Consider the following 22,532-nt stretch of genomic DNA (forward strand, 5'->3'; position numbering starts at 1 on the left):
AACTATGTAGAGTTCTTCAGGTCTACAGATGAAAATGAACCTAATTCTAGGTTGAAAAATTCGTAAATGACTGAAAGTAAAATGAATGAAATATTAACTCTCTTTCTGTGATTTCGTGTTCTAATTTGCTCCGTTATGTAAGTCCATGTTTTTATGTGTATCTTTGAGCAATAGGAAATGCATGTCAATGCTTAATAATTTTCTCAGCCAACTGTTTCAAGTTTATACTGTTGATACATTTTGAGCAGTTCTTTGTAATGTTTTGTTTATAATTGGTTTTTCCCGTCACAGGTGCTGGAATACCTATTGTGGGCCAGCATATGTATGGAATCATCAGTCCCACTTTTAGCTGTACACTATTTGACATGGAGAACCACCCTTTACACTGCAGTTTGTTATTGTTATTATGATTGCCAAGCCAGCATCCATGGAGAGGTAGCCTTATGTATCACTCTTATAATTTTATTTGTAACAATAAATGGCAAGCTGCATATTTATTTAAATATTACATTTTATTATTATATTTGCTTTTTATCTGGATTCAGAAATGTAGTTAGGCTACTACAGTATGTGTCTGTATAAATTGAACTAATCAATTCAAATTAAAGCGCAGTAATACATTTTTAATATGTGCATAAACATTCTAAGTGTTCAGGGCTCAACTGTGGCCAGCCCCTCAGCGATTGCACAAAAGGAGAGAGAGCAAGGAGTTTCTCTCCCCTTGCATCTGTTGTACAGGAGCTGGCTATGATTCCAGTCTTTATTGTTCTCTGAATACAAGGATTAGGAGGCGATGTGGCTATTATACTCTTCCTCTCATAGCAAGCAGAGCACAGAACCATAATATCAAGATAGATAAATCAACTCTTTATCCATTTTTTATGCTATATAGGTATTCGCTCGCCGTGGTTTGAGTAAAATTGATGAACTAAAGCAATTGGAAAGCATGAGTTCTTCACCACAAAATTCAGAAACAAAAAAAGTTTTTAGAGAGGCCACTATAAAGGTATAAGCATGTCACAATTTATAAAAATTACAATACATACAATAGAACAAGCAGAATACAGAACACAGTTTTTAATCACATGCTTCTCTTTGAGTCAGATGGCAGTAATGGTTTTCAAGAGAGCAGTATATGAATCCAGAAGAAAGCCCAAAGGATTTTTTCGACCAAAATTAAGGGTTAATCTAAAGGAAGCACAAAATGTAAGTTTAGAATTTTGTGTAAATCTTTTTCTTTTTGATCTGTTTATTGTTTATTTTTAGTAATGATATGACATAGCTTTGCCTAGCACACAGCTTATGTGGGCATACAGCATTATCTGCAAACAGAATGATTTGTTTTCCCTGTCCAGCCTTATAAATAACATATTAACTTTACCATTAAGACTCGGAACCAATTTAAGGGAGTAATTTTAATAGGCAATATGGTCTATATTAGATCATTCAGGGTTCGTTTTCTTTAGTGGCTGTATGTTATTTGTGCAGGATAAATGTTCTTGGCTGTACACTGCAAATAGCCACAACTCTACGTTATTTAAAGATAATATAATTTTAAAAAATCTTGTTCAAATTCATCCCTGGTGTATGGCCCCTTGAATTTTCCCTACTGTATTTAATTACATTAAAGATTCAGGGCCAGCTTCAACAAATTTTTGGTGGATTTTTGTGTTGCAGTACTTATCTCAAACCTTGAAAGATGTATTTTTCAGAGATTCCTCACTCCCTCTTAGGATTCTGTGACCTATGTAAATGAGTGCAAAGTACAAAATAGCCTTTGATGGAAATAATTATTTTCCCCAACTCACATTCTATTGCCAACAATCTTAGCTGCCACAGCCAAGTGTTCTATCGGGAGAGGCCTTATAAATTAGTATAGAGAAACATTTCATCAAAGTAAATATTTTTGCATACTTGCTTTCTTTGGACAACATCCAGACCTACTTTATTAGCTTTAATAGCTGCATTTATTTTTATACTATTATGTGTATTCATAATAGTTCCCCCATATACCTCAGAGAGTATCACTCTTCCTTCTGAGTCAGGTTTAAAGTCATTGGATTCAAGACCTTTCCTAGAGACAAGATTCATACATTCATAGATTCTAAGACCAGAAGGGATCCTCTGATCATCAAGTCTGACCCCCTGAATAACATAGGCTATAGAACTTCCACTAACTCTAGTGCAGGGAGGTGTGATTTACAGTTCCTGGAGCTAGAGAAGCCCTTTACACCCGAGAGGTGATTCACCCCAAGAAAGGCAGATAGTAATTCTGCTTTTTCCCTTATGATTTCATCGGGAGTTGGGGCAACTTTAATTCTTGCTAGGGCTACATAGCCTCTCTGCCAAATGGGGGAGAGGCTCTAACCAGCACATTCTCCAGCTACTCTCTCTTGCTGGTCAGTACTTTCCACTTATTGGTCTGCACTGGCACCACACAGCCCTCACCCAGGTAGGAAGAAGGTTGCAGTCACTTTGTATCATTGCAGCCTCCGCTACTGGAAGGCTTTATGCTGTGGACCTGCGTCAGTGTTTTTGTGGGGTAAACCTGTGGTTAATCTGGTCCTATGATTTCCATGCTTACTCATTACAAATATAGCAGTACCAAGAGGCATAGGTAAGTGCTACACCGTCATCCTCTGGGTAAGATGAGAGACAAGAGGTCTTTTCTGTCTGGGTTGAGAGGCCATCAAGGCAGAAGTTAGAAATCCTCTTGCATAACTCCCATTTCTGTCTCATCATTTATTCTGTCACTGTGTGAATTGTTGATGAGCTTTATTTACTTGCACAATCATTATCTAACTTATATATTCATAAAGTACTTTTGAGAGAGCCTGAGAATGAAAGCATTATATTTGATAAACCCCAGTCATATTCAAAATCAGAAGAATGTAATTTTTGTTGGAAAATAATATGCTATTAAATATTAATATCATTTGTATATACTATGTTATTGTTTCTTTACTAATAGAAAAAAGTCTGAGTATTAATAATTATTGGTGAAAAACAGGTGTATAAATAAGTTCCATCAGAGATAACATTATGAATTCATGAATTTCTCAACTGATATTGCTTACAGTTAAGGTTATGATTATGTCACAGAGGTCAAAGGGTCACTCCATAGCTCCCAGACACCTTGTAGGGAAGGAGACCTCATAGCAGTCAACCCTTCTGGGTAGGGGGACCCCAGAGCTCCCACTTCCCAGAGCAGTAGGGACCCAGGAGCCCCAGCAGGAGTGGGTGCTGAACCCACCTCCCCTTTTTTTCAGGGATATTTTTAGTGAAAGTGAGAGACAGGTCATAGGCCTCTGTGAATTTTTGTTTATTGCCAGTGACCTTTCCATGACTTTTTTTCAAAAAATATCCATGACAAAAACTTAGCCTTACTGTAGTTAATAGCAAAGCTATAACATCATCATCCTGCCACATTTCAGATGTGACCTGATTGCCCTGATCAAACTTTGTATGATACATTGGTATAAAAGAGTATCAAGGGCTTCAGTATCAGGTCATATGTGATCACAGTCATGTGTACACCTCTGCCTCAATATAACGCTGTCCTCAGGAGCCAAAAAATCTTACCGTTATAGGTGAAACCGCATTATATTGAACTTGATTTGATTCGCAGGAGCGTGCAGCCCCGCCCCCCCGGAGTGCTGCTTTACTGCGTTATATCTGAATTCATGTTATATCAGGTGGCGTTATAATGGGGTAGAGGTGTACTTTCATATTAAACTTCTGAGTATATAAGCACAATCCAGTTGATCCAAACCTCACTTATCTGAAACTTCAGGTTATATAAAACCAGGTCATGCTACAATTTTTTTTCAGGAGGGTGTGGTTTGCATGTGTAAAGACTACCAGATTTCTCAAAGATTTGGCTCTGTAAAACTTAGCTGGTTTTAGGTGGTGTCCTTCAGCAGGATTTAGGGAAGCTGGTGTACAGTTCTAATGTGGGTGTTTTTTCTGCAGACTTTGAAGTCTATGGTACGGGTCAGGAGATAATTCAGTTTACAATGTAATTCCCAAAGATTTCACATAACACTGTATCAGTTTCTGACTTTACTTAATGCCTGGTTTTAGAAGTGACTGATCGTTAGGAATTCATTTGTTAATAATTGTTCTAAAATGTGATATTTTTGTCCACTACTTGCCATGCCTGTTTTCTTGGCCTTAGCAAACAGAGGTATTGAATTTTCATGTTGTTTGTTTTTACATGCTTTTATAGTTTGATTTTTTTTTCAATGTTGTGAACCCTAAATGTGATATCAGTGCCAAAAATATTTCTGCACATTTTGTAGATTTACTAATATTCAAATAAATGGGAAAAATCTATAGGACTATATTTGCCTGCACTGGTTCACTTTTAAAGTCATTTTTGTGACATTTTAATATTATAAAACATGTGCTGTGCAGTATTCATAGTATGATAAGACAGAGAGCTTGTATTCATAGTGTGATAAGACTTCGCTCATGGCAAACTGGGGTGTAAATCTACCCTGCACTAGTGTGCCATGCACTCAGTGTCCATGTGAACCCTGCTGCCATGAACTAAAATTTTCTAGTGCCCTTTGATTTATCCAGCTTTGAAACAGCCATAGATCAGTGTGCACTAGGGAACCTTTAGTGCACAGCAGCAGGGTCCACATGGACACTTAAGTGCACAGCAGGCTTTTGCAGGTAGTTTTACACCTCAGCTTGCACGAACGAAACATTTGTGTAGAAAAGCCAGAATGTAGGAATATTTAAATTGGAATGCATGTTAAGAATTTGATCCTACAAGGTGCTGAGTGATCTGGTCCTGATCCAGCAAAGTATATAAGCACATGCTTAATTTTTAGTATGTGTGTAGTTCCATGTACTTTTGCGTCTTAATTTAACTTGGAAAATGAAAATAGACTGGCTCATTTTCAGTAATTTTCATTTTCTCCTTCACCCCTACAATGCTTAAATGGATTGCAAACACCACAGGGAACTGTTTACAGCTAAAACAGTATTGCTATCACTGCTGTGTATAGTTACCTTCCTCACCTCAGGCATTTATTTATTTAAATAAAACCTGTGTTTTGTGCATAAACTGTCAAGGGCTATACATGGGGGTAGCGTTCTGTTGCATAGAGCCAGTTGCAGGTTTGGGACTGTAATTATTTCCCCCATGTTGTGGAAAGAAAGATTGGGGATATAATAACTTAGCAACAAATGTTGGGTTTTTAAAATCCAGTATAGTGTACTTGGGAAATTTTTAAATCAGCATGTATAATTATAAGGAATTGTTTAAAAATATTTCTTGTCTTTGGTTTGGAATGAGGTTGCCAGTAAAATGTTGATTTACCCTCCTTCCTATAGAAATGGTTGCTGTTTCTTTTGAAAAGATAAGTAGCTACCTCTAAAGAGGTGGCCTGTTTGAAAAGATGGGTGTATAATTTATTTTACAATAAAAATACAATCCATCAGCATATAAATAGTTGAAATGCTGCCAGATATGGCACAAATTATTCCCTTTTTATCGGGTATAAATCTTAGCTTACTTGTATTAAAGTGCCTAATTTGAAAATTAAATAAAGGATGAGGCTCCACCAATGCAGGAAGGAAATTCCCCAATATTAGAATGGTTAGATGGTCCTGGAAACCTCACTGAAAGCTTTTTATTTGATAAAATGTCAAATAAATTATTTAGCTTGCACAAATACAGACAGATATCATCTTCCTTTCCAAATGCAAACGGATGGACATCATACCAAATGGACTAAAGGTAAAAAATCCACTGCTATCTACATACTACACAGACCACAGTGAGAGATTATGCCATACTCTATCAAAGAAACTGAGGAACCACCTGATCAGCATCCTATACAGCAAACAGGAAAACATCAAAAAAGAGCTCTCCAACCTGGAGACTCTCATTAATAACTAAACTTCCATACAAACGGACCTTCACTAAAATAAGACAGGAGATCTACATTACTCACATCACCTCTCTACAAAGGAAAAAGGACTGTGAGGTGTCTAAACTCCTACCTGCCACATGGGGCCACAACAGTGGTACCCCCAACCCATTCAGCAATATCGTCAATCTATCCAACTATACACTCAGCCCAGAAGAAACGTCTGTCCTATCTTGGGGACTCTTTCTGCCCTGCCACCCCCACCAACATGATGCAGTTCTGCGGTGATCTGGAAGCCTACTTTCGCCGTCTCCGATTCAAAGAATACTTTCAGGACAACACTGAACAGCTCACTGATACACAGGTACCCTCCCACCAACAGCACAAGAAGAACTCCACATGGACTCCTCCTGAGGGTCGAAATGACAGTCTGGACCTCTACATTGAATGCTTCCGCCGACATGCACAGGCAGAAATTGTGGAAAAACAACATCGCTTGCCTCATAACCTAGGTCGTGCAGAACGCAATGCCATCCACAGCCTCAGAAACCACCCTGACATTATCATCAAAGAGGCTGATAAAGGAGGTGCTGTTGTCATCATGAACAAGTCTGACTACCAAAAGGAGGCTGCCAGACAACTCTCCAACACCAAATTCTATAGGCCACTTCCCTCAGATCCCACTGAGGAATACACTAAGAAACAGCAACATCTACTTAGGACACTCCCTACACTAACACCGGAACAAATCAACATACCCTTAGAGCCCCGACCAGGGTTATTCTATCTACTACCTAAGATCCACAAACCCAGAAATCCTGGACACCCGATCATCTCGGGCATTGGCACTCTCACTGAAGGACTGTCTGGATATGTGAACTCTCTACTCAGACCCTATGCCACCAGCACTCCCAGCTATCTCCGTGACACCACTGATTTCCTGAGGAAACTACAATGCATTGATGAGCTTCCTGAAAACACCATCCTAGCCACCATGGATGTAGAGGCTCTTTACACAAACATCCCACACACAGATGGAATACAAGCGGTCAGGAACAGTATCCCTGATGATGCCACAGCACAACTGGTTGCTGAGCTCTGTGCCTTTATCCTCACATACAACTATTTCAAATTTGATGACTATATATATCTCCAGATCAGTGGCACCACTATGGGCACCCACATGGCCCCACAATATGCCAATATTTTTATGGCCGACCTGGAACAACGCTTCCTCAGTTCCCGTCCACTCACGCCCATTCTCTACCTACGCTACATTGATGACATCTTCATCATCTGGACCCAGGGGAAGGAGACTCTGGAAAAATTCCACCACGATTTCAACAGCTTCCACCCCACCATCAACCTCAGCCTGGACCAATGTACACGGGAGGTCCACTTCCTAGACACCACGGTGCAAATAAGTGATGGTCACATTAACACCACCCTATACCGAAAACCTACCGACCACTATGCCTACCTTCATGCCTCCAGCTTCCATCCCAGGCACATCACGCGATCCATTGTCTATAGCCAAGCACTGAGGTACAACCGCATCTGCTCTAACCCCACAGACAGAGACCAACACCTACAAAATCTCCACCAAGCATTATCAAAACTACAATACTCACGCGAGGAAATAAGGAAACAGATCAGCAGAGCCAGACGTGTACCCAGAAGCCTCCTACTGCAAGACAAACCCAAGAAAGAAACCAACAGGACTCCACTGGCCATCACATACAGTCCCCAGCTAAAACCCCTCCAATGCATCATCAGGGATCTACAACCCATCCTGGACATTGACCCCACACTTTCACAGGCCTTGGGTGGCAGGCCAGTCCTCGCCCACAGACAACCTGCCAACCTGAAACATATTCTCACCAGTAACTGCACACCGCACCATAGTAACTCTAACTCAGGAACCAATCCATGCAACAAACCTCGATGCCAACTCTGCCCACATATCTACACCAGCGATACCATCACAGGACCTAACCAGATCAGCCACACCATCACCGGTTCATTCACCTGCACGTCCACCAATGTAATATACGCCATCATATGCCAGCAATGCCCCTCTGCTATGTACATTGGCCAAACTGGACAGTCTCTATGGAAAAGGATAAATGGACATAAATCAGATATTAGGAATGGCAATATACAAAAACCTGTAGGAAAGCACTTCAGCCTCCCTGGCCACACTATAGCAGACCTAAAGGTGGCCATCCTGCAGCAAAAAAACTTCAGGACTAGACTTCAAAGAGAAACTGCTGAGCTTCAGTTCATCTGCAAATTTGACACCATCAGCTCTGGATTAAACAAAGACTGTGAATGGCTTGCCAACTACAGAATCAGTTTCTCCTCCCTTGGTTTTCACACCTCAACTGCTAGAACAGGGCCTCATCCTCCCTGATTGAACTAACCTCATTATCTCTAGCTTGCTTGCATATATGTACCTGCCCCTGGAAATTTCCACTACGTGCATCTGACGAAGTGGGTATTCACCCATGAAAGCTCATGCTCCAAAACGTCTGTTAGTCTATAAGGTGCCACAGGATTCTTTGCTGCTTTTACAGATCCAAACTAACACGGCTACCCCTCTGATACTTTAAATAAATTATTGTAACTGAAGTGATGATGAGATGGAGCAGCTGACCATTAAATACTGGGTTTCCACTTCAGTGCTCCATACCTGGTAATGATTTTGACAAGGAAAGAACAGTCATGTAAACAAAGCAACATGAGATTAGTTTTATTATTTTATTTTATAGATTTATCATTACTTAGCAGCCAAACATAATGCATATGGTTTTGTGTGTGTTGTCTTACGTTTTACATTGTGTTGTCTTACGTTTTACATTGTGTTGGTTGGAAAATGTACAGACCAAAGGAGCAACCTAATGGACTGGAGCTTTAGTCCTGTGGGGTGCTGATCACCGTCAATATTCACTGACTTCCTGTGAAGTGCTGAGAGTCCTCAGCGCCCAGTGATCAAGCCCATGTGATTACAGGACAAGATCTGGATAGCTTTGAACTACATGGGCTTAATATATTTTTTTCCTTTCACAATTTTCATTGTGTTGTTTTCTAACTAGAATGGTGTGCAACAGTGTATGTGGTTATTGTGAAATTCATGCCTTCCTTAGGTACCTTACAAATTTGGCCTGATACTTTGCTATACATCTGGATCATAGAATTCACAACCACGATGTATACTGCAGTGTTATTTCTTGTACTTGCACTCACTTTTTCACAGAGAACTGTTTTGAAAAAACTGTTGCTTTATTGTAACACATTTGAAATATTACAAAACCTTACAAAGATTTATCTCTTGTTTAGTTGCCATGGCCTCGTACTGTTACAGAACGGCTGCTGACAGAGATGTTTGATGGCACTGCAGCCCATTTCCTTGCCATCCTAGAAGCTCTCTCTGATAGTAATAGACAAGCATTGCGCCCTGCTCCACCTGTTCCCGATGAAACTGAGATTCGAGATGTGGTTTCAGAGCTTTTTTTTGCAGGCATGGATATCCTGGCAGGTAATGGCATAAAAATGAAAATACACTGGTAAAGAACCTCAATGTTTCTTATGCCCATAAAAGAAAAAACTCACCTGCAGAAGTATGTGTTTCAGTTATAACCATAGCACTGAAAAAAATCAAACTTAATTTTTTTTTTTAATTTTGCCTTTACAATATTTGATGTAAGTAAGTTTAAGTTTAAACTTTTGGCCAGATTCAGCTCTCAGTTTTACTAGTGTATATCTGGAGTAACTCCTTGTGCTTCACAGAAAGTCTGCACCTTTTCTGAATAGGTCACCATGGAAGGGGTCTTTGTGATGACCCAGGGTAGGACCCGCTTGATATATGCTTATTTGTATCTAGTCATTCCAGCATAGGGGATATGGAGACTGTGGTTGTTATTTTAGCACGTGGGCTGGAATGCTGGCTTCCAATGGGCTGTGATGGAGTCCTATAGCCAGCTTGTATGTTTTGATGGTGGATTCCATCCCTTGACATCCACTTCATTCCCTGAACAAAATACATTTAGTCAAGCTTTGTGTGAGGAGGAGTTAATTTCACCCTGAATGAATATGTTTTATTGCTGGTAAAACCATTTAAATAGCCTCTGTTTAAAAAAACATGCACAAATCTACTAATCATGTAATTAAAATCGCAGCTGATGGCTGCACATTTCTCTTGGGATTTGCTGACAAGTCTCTTTGGTGCAAACTTCATGTGACAGTAGGTCTTTGACAGCCAAATGCTTAGTTGCTCGTTATTATGTGTATGCCTAGAATGTTTCAAATTATTAACCAAAGATCTCTATTTCTTAGATTTGCCCTGGCACTGCTTAAAGCATTTTTAATCTCATGTGTTTGGGTATATAGAGCAGGTAATTTTCTGTCCAAAGTCACACCCATGCATCCCCACTAACTTTAATTTCAGTTTCATGAGTGTAATTTTGGAGAGAATTTATCTAATCCAGTTTATTTACCACATAAAATAGTTGTTCAGAAGGATACTTCAGGAGCCAAATTTTGCACTGATTTTCACCCCAGGCCTCTCCATTTAAGTCAGTAGAGTTCTATGGAGGTGTAAATAAGGACAGAATTAAAACCATGGAGTGGAAGATGTTTGGGTAATAAAATTCATGTATAAAGTAAATACATTTAATAATTGTATTTTACTTCCAAGATCATTATGACTAGAGCTGGTCAGAAGTTTTCTAACAAAACTTTTCTGTCAGAAAATGCTGATAATCAAAATAAAAATATTGTGTGGGAATGTGTTGGCTTTATTGACTCTTCCAACAGAAACCAGGCAGGCTTCCTGACAGCTTGTCTGCTGGTATTGTGGGCTGCCACAGAGCTGGGATCCTGGAAGCTCTGGAAGCCCCGGTTTGAGCCAGAGTTGTCAGGGCTTCTTAGCTTCTGGGTAGTTAAATCCTAGTGAGGAAAATAAAAAGGAGCATAAACTCTGGTAAGTGAAGTGTAAAAATATAATTAGGAAGGCGAAAAAATAATGTGAAGAACAGCTAGCCAAAGACTCAAAAGTAATAACAATTTTTTTTTAAAATACATCAGAAGCAGGAAGCTTGCTTTACAACAGTGGGGCCACTGGATTATCAAGATGCTAAAGGAGCACTCGAGTGATAAAGCCATTGCAGAGAAACTAAATACGTTATCTGCATCGGTCTTCATGGCTGAGGTTTTGAAGGAGATTCCCCAATCTGAGCCATTCTTTTTAGGTGACAAATATGAGGAACCAACTGTCCCAGACTGAGGTATCATTAGATGAGGTTTTGGAACAAATCGATAAACTAAACATTAATAAGTCACCAGGACCAGATTTTATTCACCTAAGAGTTCTGAAGGAACTCAAATGTGAAATTGCAGAACAACTAACTGTGGTTTGTAGCTTATCATTTAAATCAGCTTCTGTACCAAATGTCTGGAGGATAGCTAATGTGACACCAATTTTTAAAAAGGGTTCCACAGGTGATCCTGGCAATTACAGGCCAGTAAGCCTGAGGCCAGTAAGCCTGACCCCAGTACCAGGCAAACTGGTTGAAACTATAGTAAAAAAACAGAATTGTCAGACACATAGATGAACACAGTCTGTTGGGAAAGAGTCTACATGGTTTTTGTAAAGGGAAATCATGCCTCACCAATCTACTAGAATTCTTTGAGGGGGTCAACAAGGGGGATCCAGTGGATTTAGTGTACTTAGATTTTCAGATACTTCTTGACGAAGTCCCTCACCAAAGGCTTTTAAGCAGAGTAATCTGTCATGGGATAAGAGGGAAGGTCCTCTCATGGATTTATATCTGGTTTAAAGATAGGAAACAAAGGGAAGGAATAAATGGTCAGTTTTCAGAATGGAGAGAGTGGTTGTCCCACAAGGGTTTGTACTGGGACTGGTACTATTCAACATATTCATAAATGATCTGGAAAAAGGGGTAAACATTGAGGTGGCAAAATTTGCAGATAATATAAAACTACTGAAGATAATGAAGTCCCAAGCAGAGCTCAAAGAGCTACAAAGGGATCTCTCACTCTCAAAACTGGGTGATTGGGCACAAAATGGCAGAAATTCAATGTTGATTAAATGCAAAGTAATGCACATTGGAAAATGTAATCCTAACTATACAGATGAAATGATGGGGTCTAAATTAGCTGTTACCACTCAAGAGAGAGGTCTTGGAGTCATTGCAGATAGTTCTCTGAAAACATCCATTCAATGTGCCGTGGCAGTCAAAAAAGCTAACAGAATGTTGGGAATCATTAGGAGAGGGACAGAGAAGATAGAGGCAATATGGTATTTTCTTTATAAATCCATGATATGGCCCACATCTTGAATACTGCTTTCAGATGTGGTTGCCCCATCTCAAAAAAGATATATTGGAATTGGAAAAGGTTCTGAAAGAAATGATTAGGGGTATGGAATGGATTCTGTATGAGGAGAGATTAATAAGACTGGGACTTTTCAGCTTGGAAAAGTGACAACTAAGGGGGGATATGATAGAGGTCTGTAAAATCATGAATGCTGTGGAGAAAGTAAATAAGGAAGCGTTATTTAATGCTTCTCATAACACAAGAACTAGGGGTCACCAAATGAAATTAATAGGCAGCATGTTTGAAACAAACAAGAGGAAGTATTTTCTTCACACAATGCACAGTCAAGCTGTGGAACTCTTTGCCAGAGGATGTTGTGAAGGTCAAGACTATAGCAGGGTTCAAAATAGAACTATATAAATTTATGGAGGATACGTTCATCAATGGCTATTAGTCATAATGGACAGGGCTGGTGTCCCTAGCCTCTGTTTGCCAGAAGCTGAGAATTGGTGACGGGATGGATCACTTGATAATTACCTGTTCTGTTCATTCTCTCTGGGGCACCTGGCATTGGCCACTGTCGGAAGACAAGATACTGGGGTAGATGGAACTTTCGGCTCACCCAGTATGACTAATCTTAAGTTTTTATGTTCTTATGTAGTCCAGAAAGTGGGCTCCCTGAGCTGTGGGCAGCTTGGGGAGACTCATTAATTTGTTGAGAAAAAGTCAAAACAGAACTTTTTTTTGATTTTTCATAACAAAAATTTTGGACTCCCTTTGTTCCATGTAAATTTTGAAGTTGCGAGTTTTCATTATGATGATTTTTTTTTAATTTTAAAATTTCCTGCACAACAGAAATTCAGGTTTCTGAGCAGTTCTGATTATGACTAAATAAAATATAACATCAAACAAATTGTATAATTATGTATAATTATCTGATGAGTTACTTTTGTTATAGGTGGCGGCAGCTTTGCTAGTACACAAGGAAGTTATTGTACTGAGTCTTCTGGTGTAATAAGTGCATCATCGACACTTCTGCAGCTTATATTAACAGGTAAATTAGTTTGGATTTTCAAAGCCTTTTGAATCTAGTCATGCAAACTCTCAGCATGCTGAACTCCAATGGTAGTTCTATGCCTACAAAGTTTGCAAGATCCTACCTTCTATTAGTATTCACGCAATCAGAACTAATAATTAAATATTGTTTCCATTTTAATTACAAAGCTATTACAAGCTTTACTGAAGTAGCAAGTTGTAAACATACAGGTGTCATAATAAAATGCTACTACTCTGAACATACATAACACAGTTGATCCAGAGATCTTCAGGTGCTTTACAAATATCAAAGGCTAACTTCTGATGTTATAATTGTGAAATGTGCTTAGGGAGGTGAGGGGGTGGACGTGGCTGAGCAAAGGGTCCTTGAGTAATCGTTTCCGTGCAGAGCAGGATGACATGGCTTTGAAGCAGTGCTTAGTGCTCATTCAAAAAGATACCTGCTGCCAAACATTAATCTAACCCTCTTCCCAGCACCTTCAACCAAAGGGAATACCTTTTGGAGCTCACTCACTAGAACATTGCCTTGGGGCTGTGGAACGCTGCTGAATGTACTACCTAGGGCCCTTGCCTATGGTAGAAAGGAGCAGGAGACTCCCTATTCTGTCCTGCACCTATCTGAATTAACTTGAAAGGGTAGGGAGAAGAGGCTCTCCAGTATGTATATGTATATTTGCAGATATAGCAATGAGAACTATTCAGCTGTCTTTGCACAAGTTTTCCACGTTCCTAAAAGTAATAATTGGAGGGAGGGACATATGTGGGGACTGTGGTCGCAACCATTCTGAGGTTATTTCTGGAGGCATGTAGAATTAGGTCCATGACTTCATCAAAAAGACTCATTAATGCAGCAGCAACATGGACTTTTGGAATTAACATGACAATGCAGATATGTCAGTCCAGTCTTATAAACACTGAAAAATATCCAGCCATATAATACAGAAAGTCTATTTTGTGGAGTTATTGAGAAATCCCTCAAGATTGTTCAATGTTTCCAGAATTCTTGTGTGGAATTTTAGCTCTGTATTACACAGATGCTAAAAATAGCTTTAATTTTACTGAATGTTGTATTTTTAAAAATAATTGTATTTTTTTTGCCATTGTTGTAGGGAAAAATGGTGTTTCTGGAGAAGCTGCTATGAAGTTTATAAAGTTAGCTTTCAGCTATGAAGAGTGGGATGTATTTGATTCTACTATTGGACTGATTGCTAATTTTCTTCAGGTAATCCAAATTTACTGTACGGTATACATGAGGGTATTAAAACAGACTTAGGTTCATAAATTATTAAGGCAAATTTCCATTACTTATTTCTGTTTAAACTATTAGAATCAAGATGATCCAATATGGAAGAAAGCAGAAATGGAACTCAGGCTTATTATTGCGATGCAGCCTCTAGTGTCTACAAGAAGATCTAAACATGGCCTCTCTGTCCAGGAAAATATTTTTAAGGAAGCCACGATATCTCGCAGTTCTGGAAGAAGAACAATAGCACTTCAAGGTGTGTTGTAGACAGTTACAGCTATGAGCTGAAATAATTACATTTCAAATGTAATTTTTTCAGCAAGAAGTTTTATTTGTTGTGAAGAAGTTCTTTAAAATACAGTATACAATTTTCTGCCACTGTAACTAACAGTTGAGAAATTATGACCTCCTGAACTGTGTCTTATCAAATCATGACTTAATGACTTTCCAATAAATGGGAGACAATTCTAACTTCTGTTTTCAGACAGTTTTCCAGAAAAAAAATGAGCCTGGGATGGAACAGATTTGTATGATTTTATTTTGCACTTTTTTATGGTTCATATATCTGAGATTCCTTTTTATTTTAAAAAAAAAAGAGCTTGTTAAAGTGTACTGTCATTTAAATCGGTATTCTGTCATCCACAAAATTACGTGCATTTTGAAAACATTTCCATGTACCAAAATGGTAATGTTCGTTCTTCACAGAAGTGGGGAATGTGTAAAATGGGGAATGTGCTTCTCCTTCATATTTACTATTTCCTGAACCATATTGCAGCTGGTGCAGGTTGGAGTAGCTGCATTGAAATTAGGCTGACCAGACAGCAAGTACAAAAAATCGGGACAAGGGATGGGGGGTAATAGGAGCCTATAGAAGAAAAAGACCCCAAAATCGGGACTGTCCCTGTAAAATCGGGACATCTGGTCACCCTAATTGAAATCATCATGTTTTTATGAAATTTGTATGAGGAAATAATATCTTGATTTTACTTTTTCCTCCTTTATCAATTGTGACTGTAGAAGGATCCCTAAAGCCTGGAGACCCTTCTGATGATCTTGTCACTTTGGCAACCACAGTGTTTTCCTGCGTATGTACATCAAAGCAGGTATAAAAGAATTATGCACATTTCTTCTATGCAGTACTTGCTATTGTATCTGTCAAATTACTAGGACTTGGGCAGTCTTGTCTAGTGATTGGAGCAGGAGTCAGGCCCAGTGATCAGGGTAGGAGTCATGCCTAGCAGTTAGAACAGGAGTTGGGGTAGCCAGGAGTCAGAATCCAGGGTCAGAGCTGGATTCAAAGGCCAGGTGCCAGAGCCAAGAGTCAGAGCTGAAGTCAGAGAGTCAGGAATCAGAGTCAAGGGTCAGAACTGGGTTATCTGGAGAGAACAAAGGCAGGAGCAGAAGCTAATAGAGGTGTTAGGAAGTGCTTTGAGCAGCCTCTGAACTGCTGCAGGGCCTCAGAGACTCCTCCAACCAATCAGTTGGCACAGCCAATCAGGCAGCCTACTACAGGTCAGCTGCACTCATTAGGTTTCCTGGAGACTGGCTCTGCAGCAGGCTCTGATTCTTGACAGTACCATTATATGTAATTCAAGGTCAGGGGAAGTTATGCATGGTTGACAAGCTTTACAAATTACAACAAAAATGAAATTAATGAATGCATAAGAAATGTGATTGATTGCGATTTATTTTATTTGTTTTAATTTACTTTTTATTATGATTAGTCCTATGTAATTAAACTAGTTTCATAAAATTATTAAAGCCATTTTCAAAAACTACCTGGCTAACTGCAGCTTTCTAATAATCAAGGAAGGAGACCAAATTCCTTTTTGCTGTGTTGCACTCAGGGAAGCAAGTACATTCCGCTATATTTGAACATATCTCGAGCCTTAAGGGATATAGGCTAAAGCTCCAGCTAGCACAACTTGTCAGCTGCTTACATGACCACTCTGTAGTGTAGATGCAGGTTAAAACCACTTGAGTGCTGCTAGTTCTTCACTGCCTTCCCACAATTCCTCCTGTGTGCCCAAAAAGTATAGAAACGTTCTCCTCCAATTCACTGGGAAAGAATTCATAGACTGGTTGAGCTTACTGCAGTGCTAAGACTCCTGGGGTACAACTCCAGAAGTGTTAGGATCACACACAAGTGAGTGCAACACCACCATTGCAGTTCAAGTGTTATTTCTCAGTATGGCTGCTCTCATTCAACGTAAGCTAACTTGAGAGAACTAACTCCATTGTAGATAACTTTATTTAACACTGCAATGAAGACGTACCCATGTTTTATTTATATACTAACACATTTTTTAAACAGCAGTTAACTTAGATAGTTTTTACACCTTTACAAATATGGGTGCAACCAGATAAAATGTATTTCAAGATGTTAAAATGCATCATTACTAGGAGATAATATGCTTTTAAACAACTCTTAATTAAGATGTGTTCGCTGGCATATTTCCCTAGTCTCCATAAGGCCGTAATGATAGCACATAATGTTTGTGGCAAACTGGGAGCTTATACTGTACTGCAGCAATTCTAAGCAGAAAAGGAGAAAAGACACTTTCAACTTAAAAATCTCACTTACATTTTTTACTTACTGTTGCTCAAGCAACTCCTAAGGTTAATATAACTAGTGACCCATATTATTTTTCATGTTTTTTCAGTTTGTTTACTTGTTGCAGCACTTTTCATGTAGCACATTTGCTGTTTCCCTATATAGTTAATTACTCTACCCTTTTCTTTGTGTGAATCTTTCACATAGCAACAAGAGAAAAGAAATTAATAAAAAATTATTATATTCCACACCCCTCCCCCTAAAATTGGCAGGTGGAGACAGGGGACAGATTATATACCTGAAATGACTTTTAACTCTTCTTAAAAAAAATATTGGCTAGATTTCATGTTGATGGCATCCCTTATAAGAACACTAAATGTGGCAAAGTATAAATTGGCTACTCTCTGTACTAAAAACTAATTTGTCTGCACCTGTTTATGCAGCTATGGTAACATCTTTTTTTTCCCCCAGACTCTCCAACCAGATAAAGAAATACTTGTTGATATAGTAATGTTTCTGTGGCAGAAGTGCAAAGTGGGAGTTCAGCGGATCCAAATGAGTGGAAGTGCCTGCTTAAAATATATCTACAAATTCAAAGCTTACAAAGTACTCCTTTTTTCTTATTCTATTTCCATTCACATGAATGCATTCTCTGATGGCTAACCCAAGTTAAAATTTAGGTCTCAAATCGCAGAAGTAATTCCAAACTGGTACATATACATTGTAAAGTATAAAAAAATGCACTAATTTTAATGACAGTGTTTTTCATTTCTCCACTATTTTCTTCACATGTATACACATATTCTTAGTAATTTAATTATTGGGATGAGAACAACCCTCCTTCACTCCCACCTGAAAGCGCCTTGGAAAAAAAAAGAGAGAGACAAGGCACACAACAGATCTCTGTTCCATTTCTTTGTGAAGTCCAGTCTGTTACTGGGGGATAATCAGATAAAATGAAAATAACAGATTGTTCAAGGTGGCTGGGTACACAGTGTTAGGGGAAACACTTCCCATACAAATATTCTTGTTATTTTTGAAAGGAAGAAACATATGCTTCAAGGAAATCCCCCAAATACTGTAGGGTGAGGTTTTGTGATGTGCCTCTGCACAAAAATAACAATGTCTACACTTCAAAAAAAAAAACCAAAAAAACCCCCCCAGCTTCGCAGCAGAGAGTCTCCGAGCCTGGGTCAGCTGACTTGGGCATGCACTATAGGGCTAAAAATAGCAGTGTAGATGTTTCTGCTTGGACTGGAGCTTGCATTCTAAGACAAACCCATTTTGCTGATTTCCTGAGCCCTGGCTTCAGCCTGAGCAGGATTGTCTACACTACTATTTTTAGCCCCATAGCACAAGCCTAAGTCAGCTGACCCAGGCTCGGAGACTTGCAGCTGTGGGTTTATTGTTTTTCTGCAGAGTAGATGTACCCCTCTTGGTGCAGCAGAGAACTTGTAGCTCAGGAGAAAGGAGGTTGTGGAAAGGTGGAAGGGCAAAGATGGCTTTGAGCCAGCTTGATCTTGGGCTGCTGGAAAGGTTGAAGAGGCCCCTGCTGTAATTAAACACAGACTCCTGGGAGCCTTTATGTGTTATGACAGCCTCCTGGGGCTGACCTGTGGACAGCAACACTACCAAGAATATGTATAGCCCTGTGACCCTGCCCCAGGCACCCTTCTCTCCCAAGTACATCAGGGCTTCAGAGGGGATCTTTGGACAGCAGCTTTATGGCTGTCATTTTCTGTACCCAGGCCAGGAGTATCAGGGTATTTAGAACCCCTTTATGCTGCTTCATCCCTTTTACCTAGCATAAAGGAACTGGAGTGGGGTTAAGGATCTCATCCTATCTAAGGATCACTGTAGGGCGCAAACAACATTGGATCATATGCTTTCATAGCTTCCATGCCTAAAAGGTGACAACCACGGTTTGCCTTACAATGACTGCTTCCAAATTCTATGCACCTGATGAAATCTGCTATGGGATTTGGCATCCTGTCGTACCAACATATAGTACAAGAGATGTCCCATGCAGAACACCTGCAAAGTAAAAAAACAAAAGAAAACAAACAAAAGAACGTGTGATCTGAAGGAATGTTGGAGGAATCATGGAGAAGTGAAAGTAATAAGTGTCGTAACTTGGAAAAACAAAGCAAATTACTACACATAACTGATAAATTAATGTTTCTATGAAGACTATTAAGGCCTATATTTTGCCTAACTCTTGTGCAGGTACATGGGGCTGGGAGAGATGCAAGGAATTTCCTCCCTCCTTTGTGCCCTTTTTTTCACAAGGGCCAAGTACTATTATATTTCATGTGTTATGATCAATTTACAAGTGTCTCTAAACAATTTGGAGTGCAAAAAATCATCAATGTTTGGAATACATAAATATGAATTTTTTTATTCAGTTTTTTGAACAGCTTTAAGATTCTTGCTTTATATATTTTTCTTCTAGTGGGTTCACATACTTTGGATAATAAATGAAGTAATTCACAGCAGTAACATAATAGATGCTAATGTGGTAGTACTTGCAGAGGTCACATTACGTCTGACTGCAATAATGGAGAACATAGCTGACTGTGCAAATAAATCAGCAAAAACAGGTAAAATGTTCAACAAGGTAATAGGAGTGTTATTGGAAGTATATGGAAGGAATATCTAAATATAATATATAATTTGCAAATCAGTTTTCTTTTTTGTTGACCATTTTCTGAATTGAAGTCTGAGAGAGGTTTTCAAATATGTTTGTTTGTTTTGGTTGGTTGTTGATAGCAGCATGCTTGATTTTATTTTAAATAAATACTATAAAATATAAATGTTTTAGACCTAAGCTGGTGAGTGTGACAGATGCCATTCATTCAGAATAAATGGAAGAAGCAGTTAAGCTTCTTTATGGAGTAAGATAGCTGGAGACAGTATGAGCCACCACCCAAAACACAGGCCATATGCAAGGCCAGTCAGAAACAGCAATGTGGGCAGAAGAGTTTCTCTGGGTTTTGCTGGATGAAGGTAGGTCTGTTTGTGAGACAAAGCTCTGAGAATTAGCCAGAGAATAGCCAGTGAGAAGGAGACAGAAAGCCAAAAAGATAGCCATTTCCCGCAGCTCCTATTGGCCGGGAACGGTGAACCACGACCACTGGGAGCTCTAGGGGGCCATGCTTGCGGATAGTCAATGTAAACAAAATGTCTCGCGGCCCGCCAGCCGATTACGCTGATGGACTGTGTGCTGAAGGTTGCCGACCCCTGTTTAGAGCATTAAAAATGTGCAATAATCAAAACAATATGATTAATCTCACAGTCAAGTGCTAGAAAACTATTATTTCCACGGTCTTCAGTTATTAATAGAACTAGTCAATTATTATTAGTGTTATAAATTCAGTGCAGTTGATTTTGATTTTCATTTTACTTTTTTTTTTAATCCAGCAGGAGAAAGAAGTGAATCAGTATTACCTTCACAAACTCATATCTGTGACATTCCTGAAATACTGAAGGTAATATAAAATTCTTTGCCACTTGCATAACATTTTCAGAAAGCATAGCGCATGTCCCTTTCTAAAGATTTTAAAGTTAGAAACATTCCTATCAAATGTAGTTTTTAATTTTATGAAGTTGAAACATTTTGCACAGATATGCTGGAGCAGAGAAAAATTGTAGATACTTCAAATCTTCATCATATAAACCTAGAGAAGTTATTTTTTTCTGACCTTGTATAGTCCTTTGTGATCTGAAAAATATTTTGTGCTAAAGCTCATTCTTCCTTTATACCATGTCCATACTTCTTTCCATTGTATTCTCTCTGTTGTGCTGCAGTCAGAGCAGGCCTTAGCATGTGGAATGGACTTCCGAAACAATTTCTCAGGTGCTCCTCCAAACATAGCTGCACATAGCAATGTGTCAGGTGGGGATTCCCAGTGTTGGAATAGGAGTCCCAGGTCCCAACCCCATATCTTTGCACAAAAATCAACCCTCTCCCCTAGGAGGTCAGAGTTAGCATGCAATTAACAATAGAACAACACTGTTACCTAACCCTGGCAGAGCCAGGAACAGACCCAGGCCACGATCTTTAACAGGGGCTACACAGACTTCCTTGGTACAGCATATAGCAAAATGGTCCCCAGCCACACACAGACTCTGTCCCATGCGAACTACAAACCGGCCCCCATCAATACAACCTGCGTTAACACCTCTGTTGTGAGCGCAAACTGATTGGTCTTTTGGTGTGGTCTCAGCTATCCTGTCAGCTCCAGGCTGCATGTCTGTAAGAGTCCCCTTCTGCAAACAGCTGGTTCCTCTCCTAGCAGCTCCTAGTTGTGACTCTGCACCCCAGCATTCTGGGGTTTCTCAGTCTCTGCCCCAGCTCAGTGCTGCTGCTTCTCCTTTGCCTACGGTTGGCAAATTTCTCATTGCTGAAAACTGGACATCCCTGACCTTCCCTTGTCCTGCCTCTTCCCATGAGGCCCCACCCCCACTCACTCCTCTCCCCCACACTGTTGCTTGCTCTCCCCCACTCCGTAGCTTGCTCCCCCAACCCCTGGGACTCACCTGCCACCTGCAGAGCTAGGCTGGGAGGAACTGACATGGAGTCTGCCTGCCCAATCGGGCTACAGCAGCAGGGCTCTGGCTCAAAGAAGGATTGAGGGGCTGGGGGCAATTGGGGCACGGGAGGGTGGACAGGGAGCAGTCCCCGGAGCGAGGGGCTGAGGTGGGGGCATTCAGAGCACAAACTGAGGGGGGATGCAGAAGGGAAGATGGACAGGATCTCCCTCGGTGGTGGCAGTGGCACTGCGCTAGTACCTACCTCTCTGCTGGAGCTGGAGCTGAAGCTAGCGGGCCAGGAGCCAGTTCTCTCCATCAGCAGCTGAGCAGCTCCTCCAGGCAACAGCAGCTGCTCTTCCCCCTCCCCCCCAGCAGGGATGCTGATTGCAGTTAGTTCAGTAACTGGATTTTTAATGTTCAGTCAGTACTGCAGTACTGATGGGACACTGCCAGGTCCCCTTTTTGACCATACTTTCCGGTCAAAAACTGGACACCTAGCAAACCTACCTCTGCCCTTTCTTTTGTTCTCTCTTTGAACCTTCTCAGGCTTGGTCCCTGTCCTGCCCTCCTGTCTGCTCATTGGCTTAAACCAGCCCAGGTGGGCCATAGTTAATTCTGCGTCCCTGTTTTGGAGTGGCACTGCTCCCTAGCCTCTTTCCCGTCCTACATCCACCACCATATAAACGCACCTGTTCCCATGTAGCATCCACACCCCATGTCTTGACACCCTCAGAACTGCTGTATCAGTCAGATGGGGGGCCCCTATTTGTTTTTTAAAACATCAGGGTACTCCTTCCTCATTGCTCTTTTCTCCTCCCCCGCCCACCCCAGGGACAGACTCGGGTGCCTCCTCCTTGGGTTCTCCAACTTCGCTGTTCGGCTCCTCCCCTGCCATGGGGCCAGAAATGCACACAAGCACAAGGAT

General features: G+C 40.2%; 1 protein-coding gene across 1 annotated transcript in view; it reads left to right on the forward strand.

The window, feature by feature from the left end:
- The window catches only part of CFAP54 (cilia and flagella associated protein 54), a 191,924-nt gene that overhangs the window by 22,705 nt on the left and 146,687 nt on the right, over positions 1 to 22,532 (forward strand). The window contains exons 6-16 of the mRNA XM_050935964.1: positions 292 to 435; positions 893 to 1,006; positions 1,105 to 1,206; positions 9,225 to 9,423; positions 13,180 to 13,275; positions 14,387 to 14,499; positions 14,605 to 14,776; positions 15,538 to 15,623; positions 17,546 to 17,680; positions 19,527 to 19,674; positions 20,495 to 20,562. Of these exons, the coding sequence (XP_050791921.1) occupies positions 292 to 435; positions 893 to 1,006; positions 1,105 to 1,206; positions 9,225 to 9,423; positions 13,180 to 13,275; positions 14,387 to 14,499; positions 14,605 to 14,776; positions 15,538 to 15,623; positions 17,546 to 17,680; positions 19,527 to 19,674; positions 20,495 to 20,562 (1,377 nt within the window). The remainder of the gene's footprint in view (positions 1 to 291; positions 436 to 892; positions 1,007 to 1,104; positions 1,207 to 9,224; positions 9,424 to 13,179; positions 13,276 to 14,386; positions 14,500 to 14,604; positions 14,777 to 15,537; positions 15,624 to 17,545; positions 17,681 to 19,526; positions 19,675 to 20,494; positions 20,563 to 22,532) is intronic.

The sequence above is a fragment of the Gopherus flavomarginatus genome, chromosome 1 (assembly GCF_025201925.1).
Source record: "Gopherus flavomarginatus isolate rGopFla2 chromosome 1, rGopFla2.mat.asm, whole genome shotgun sequence".
In the NCBI taxonomy this organism is placed as follows: domain Eukaryota; kingdom Metazoa; phylum Chordata; order Testudines; family Testudinidae; genus Gopherus; species Gopherus flavomarginatus.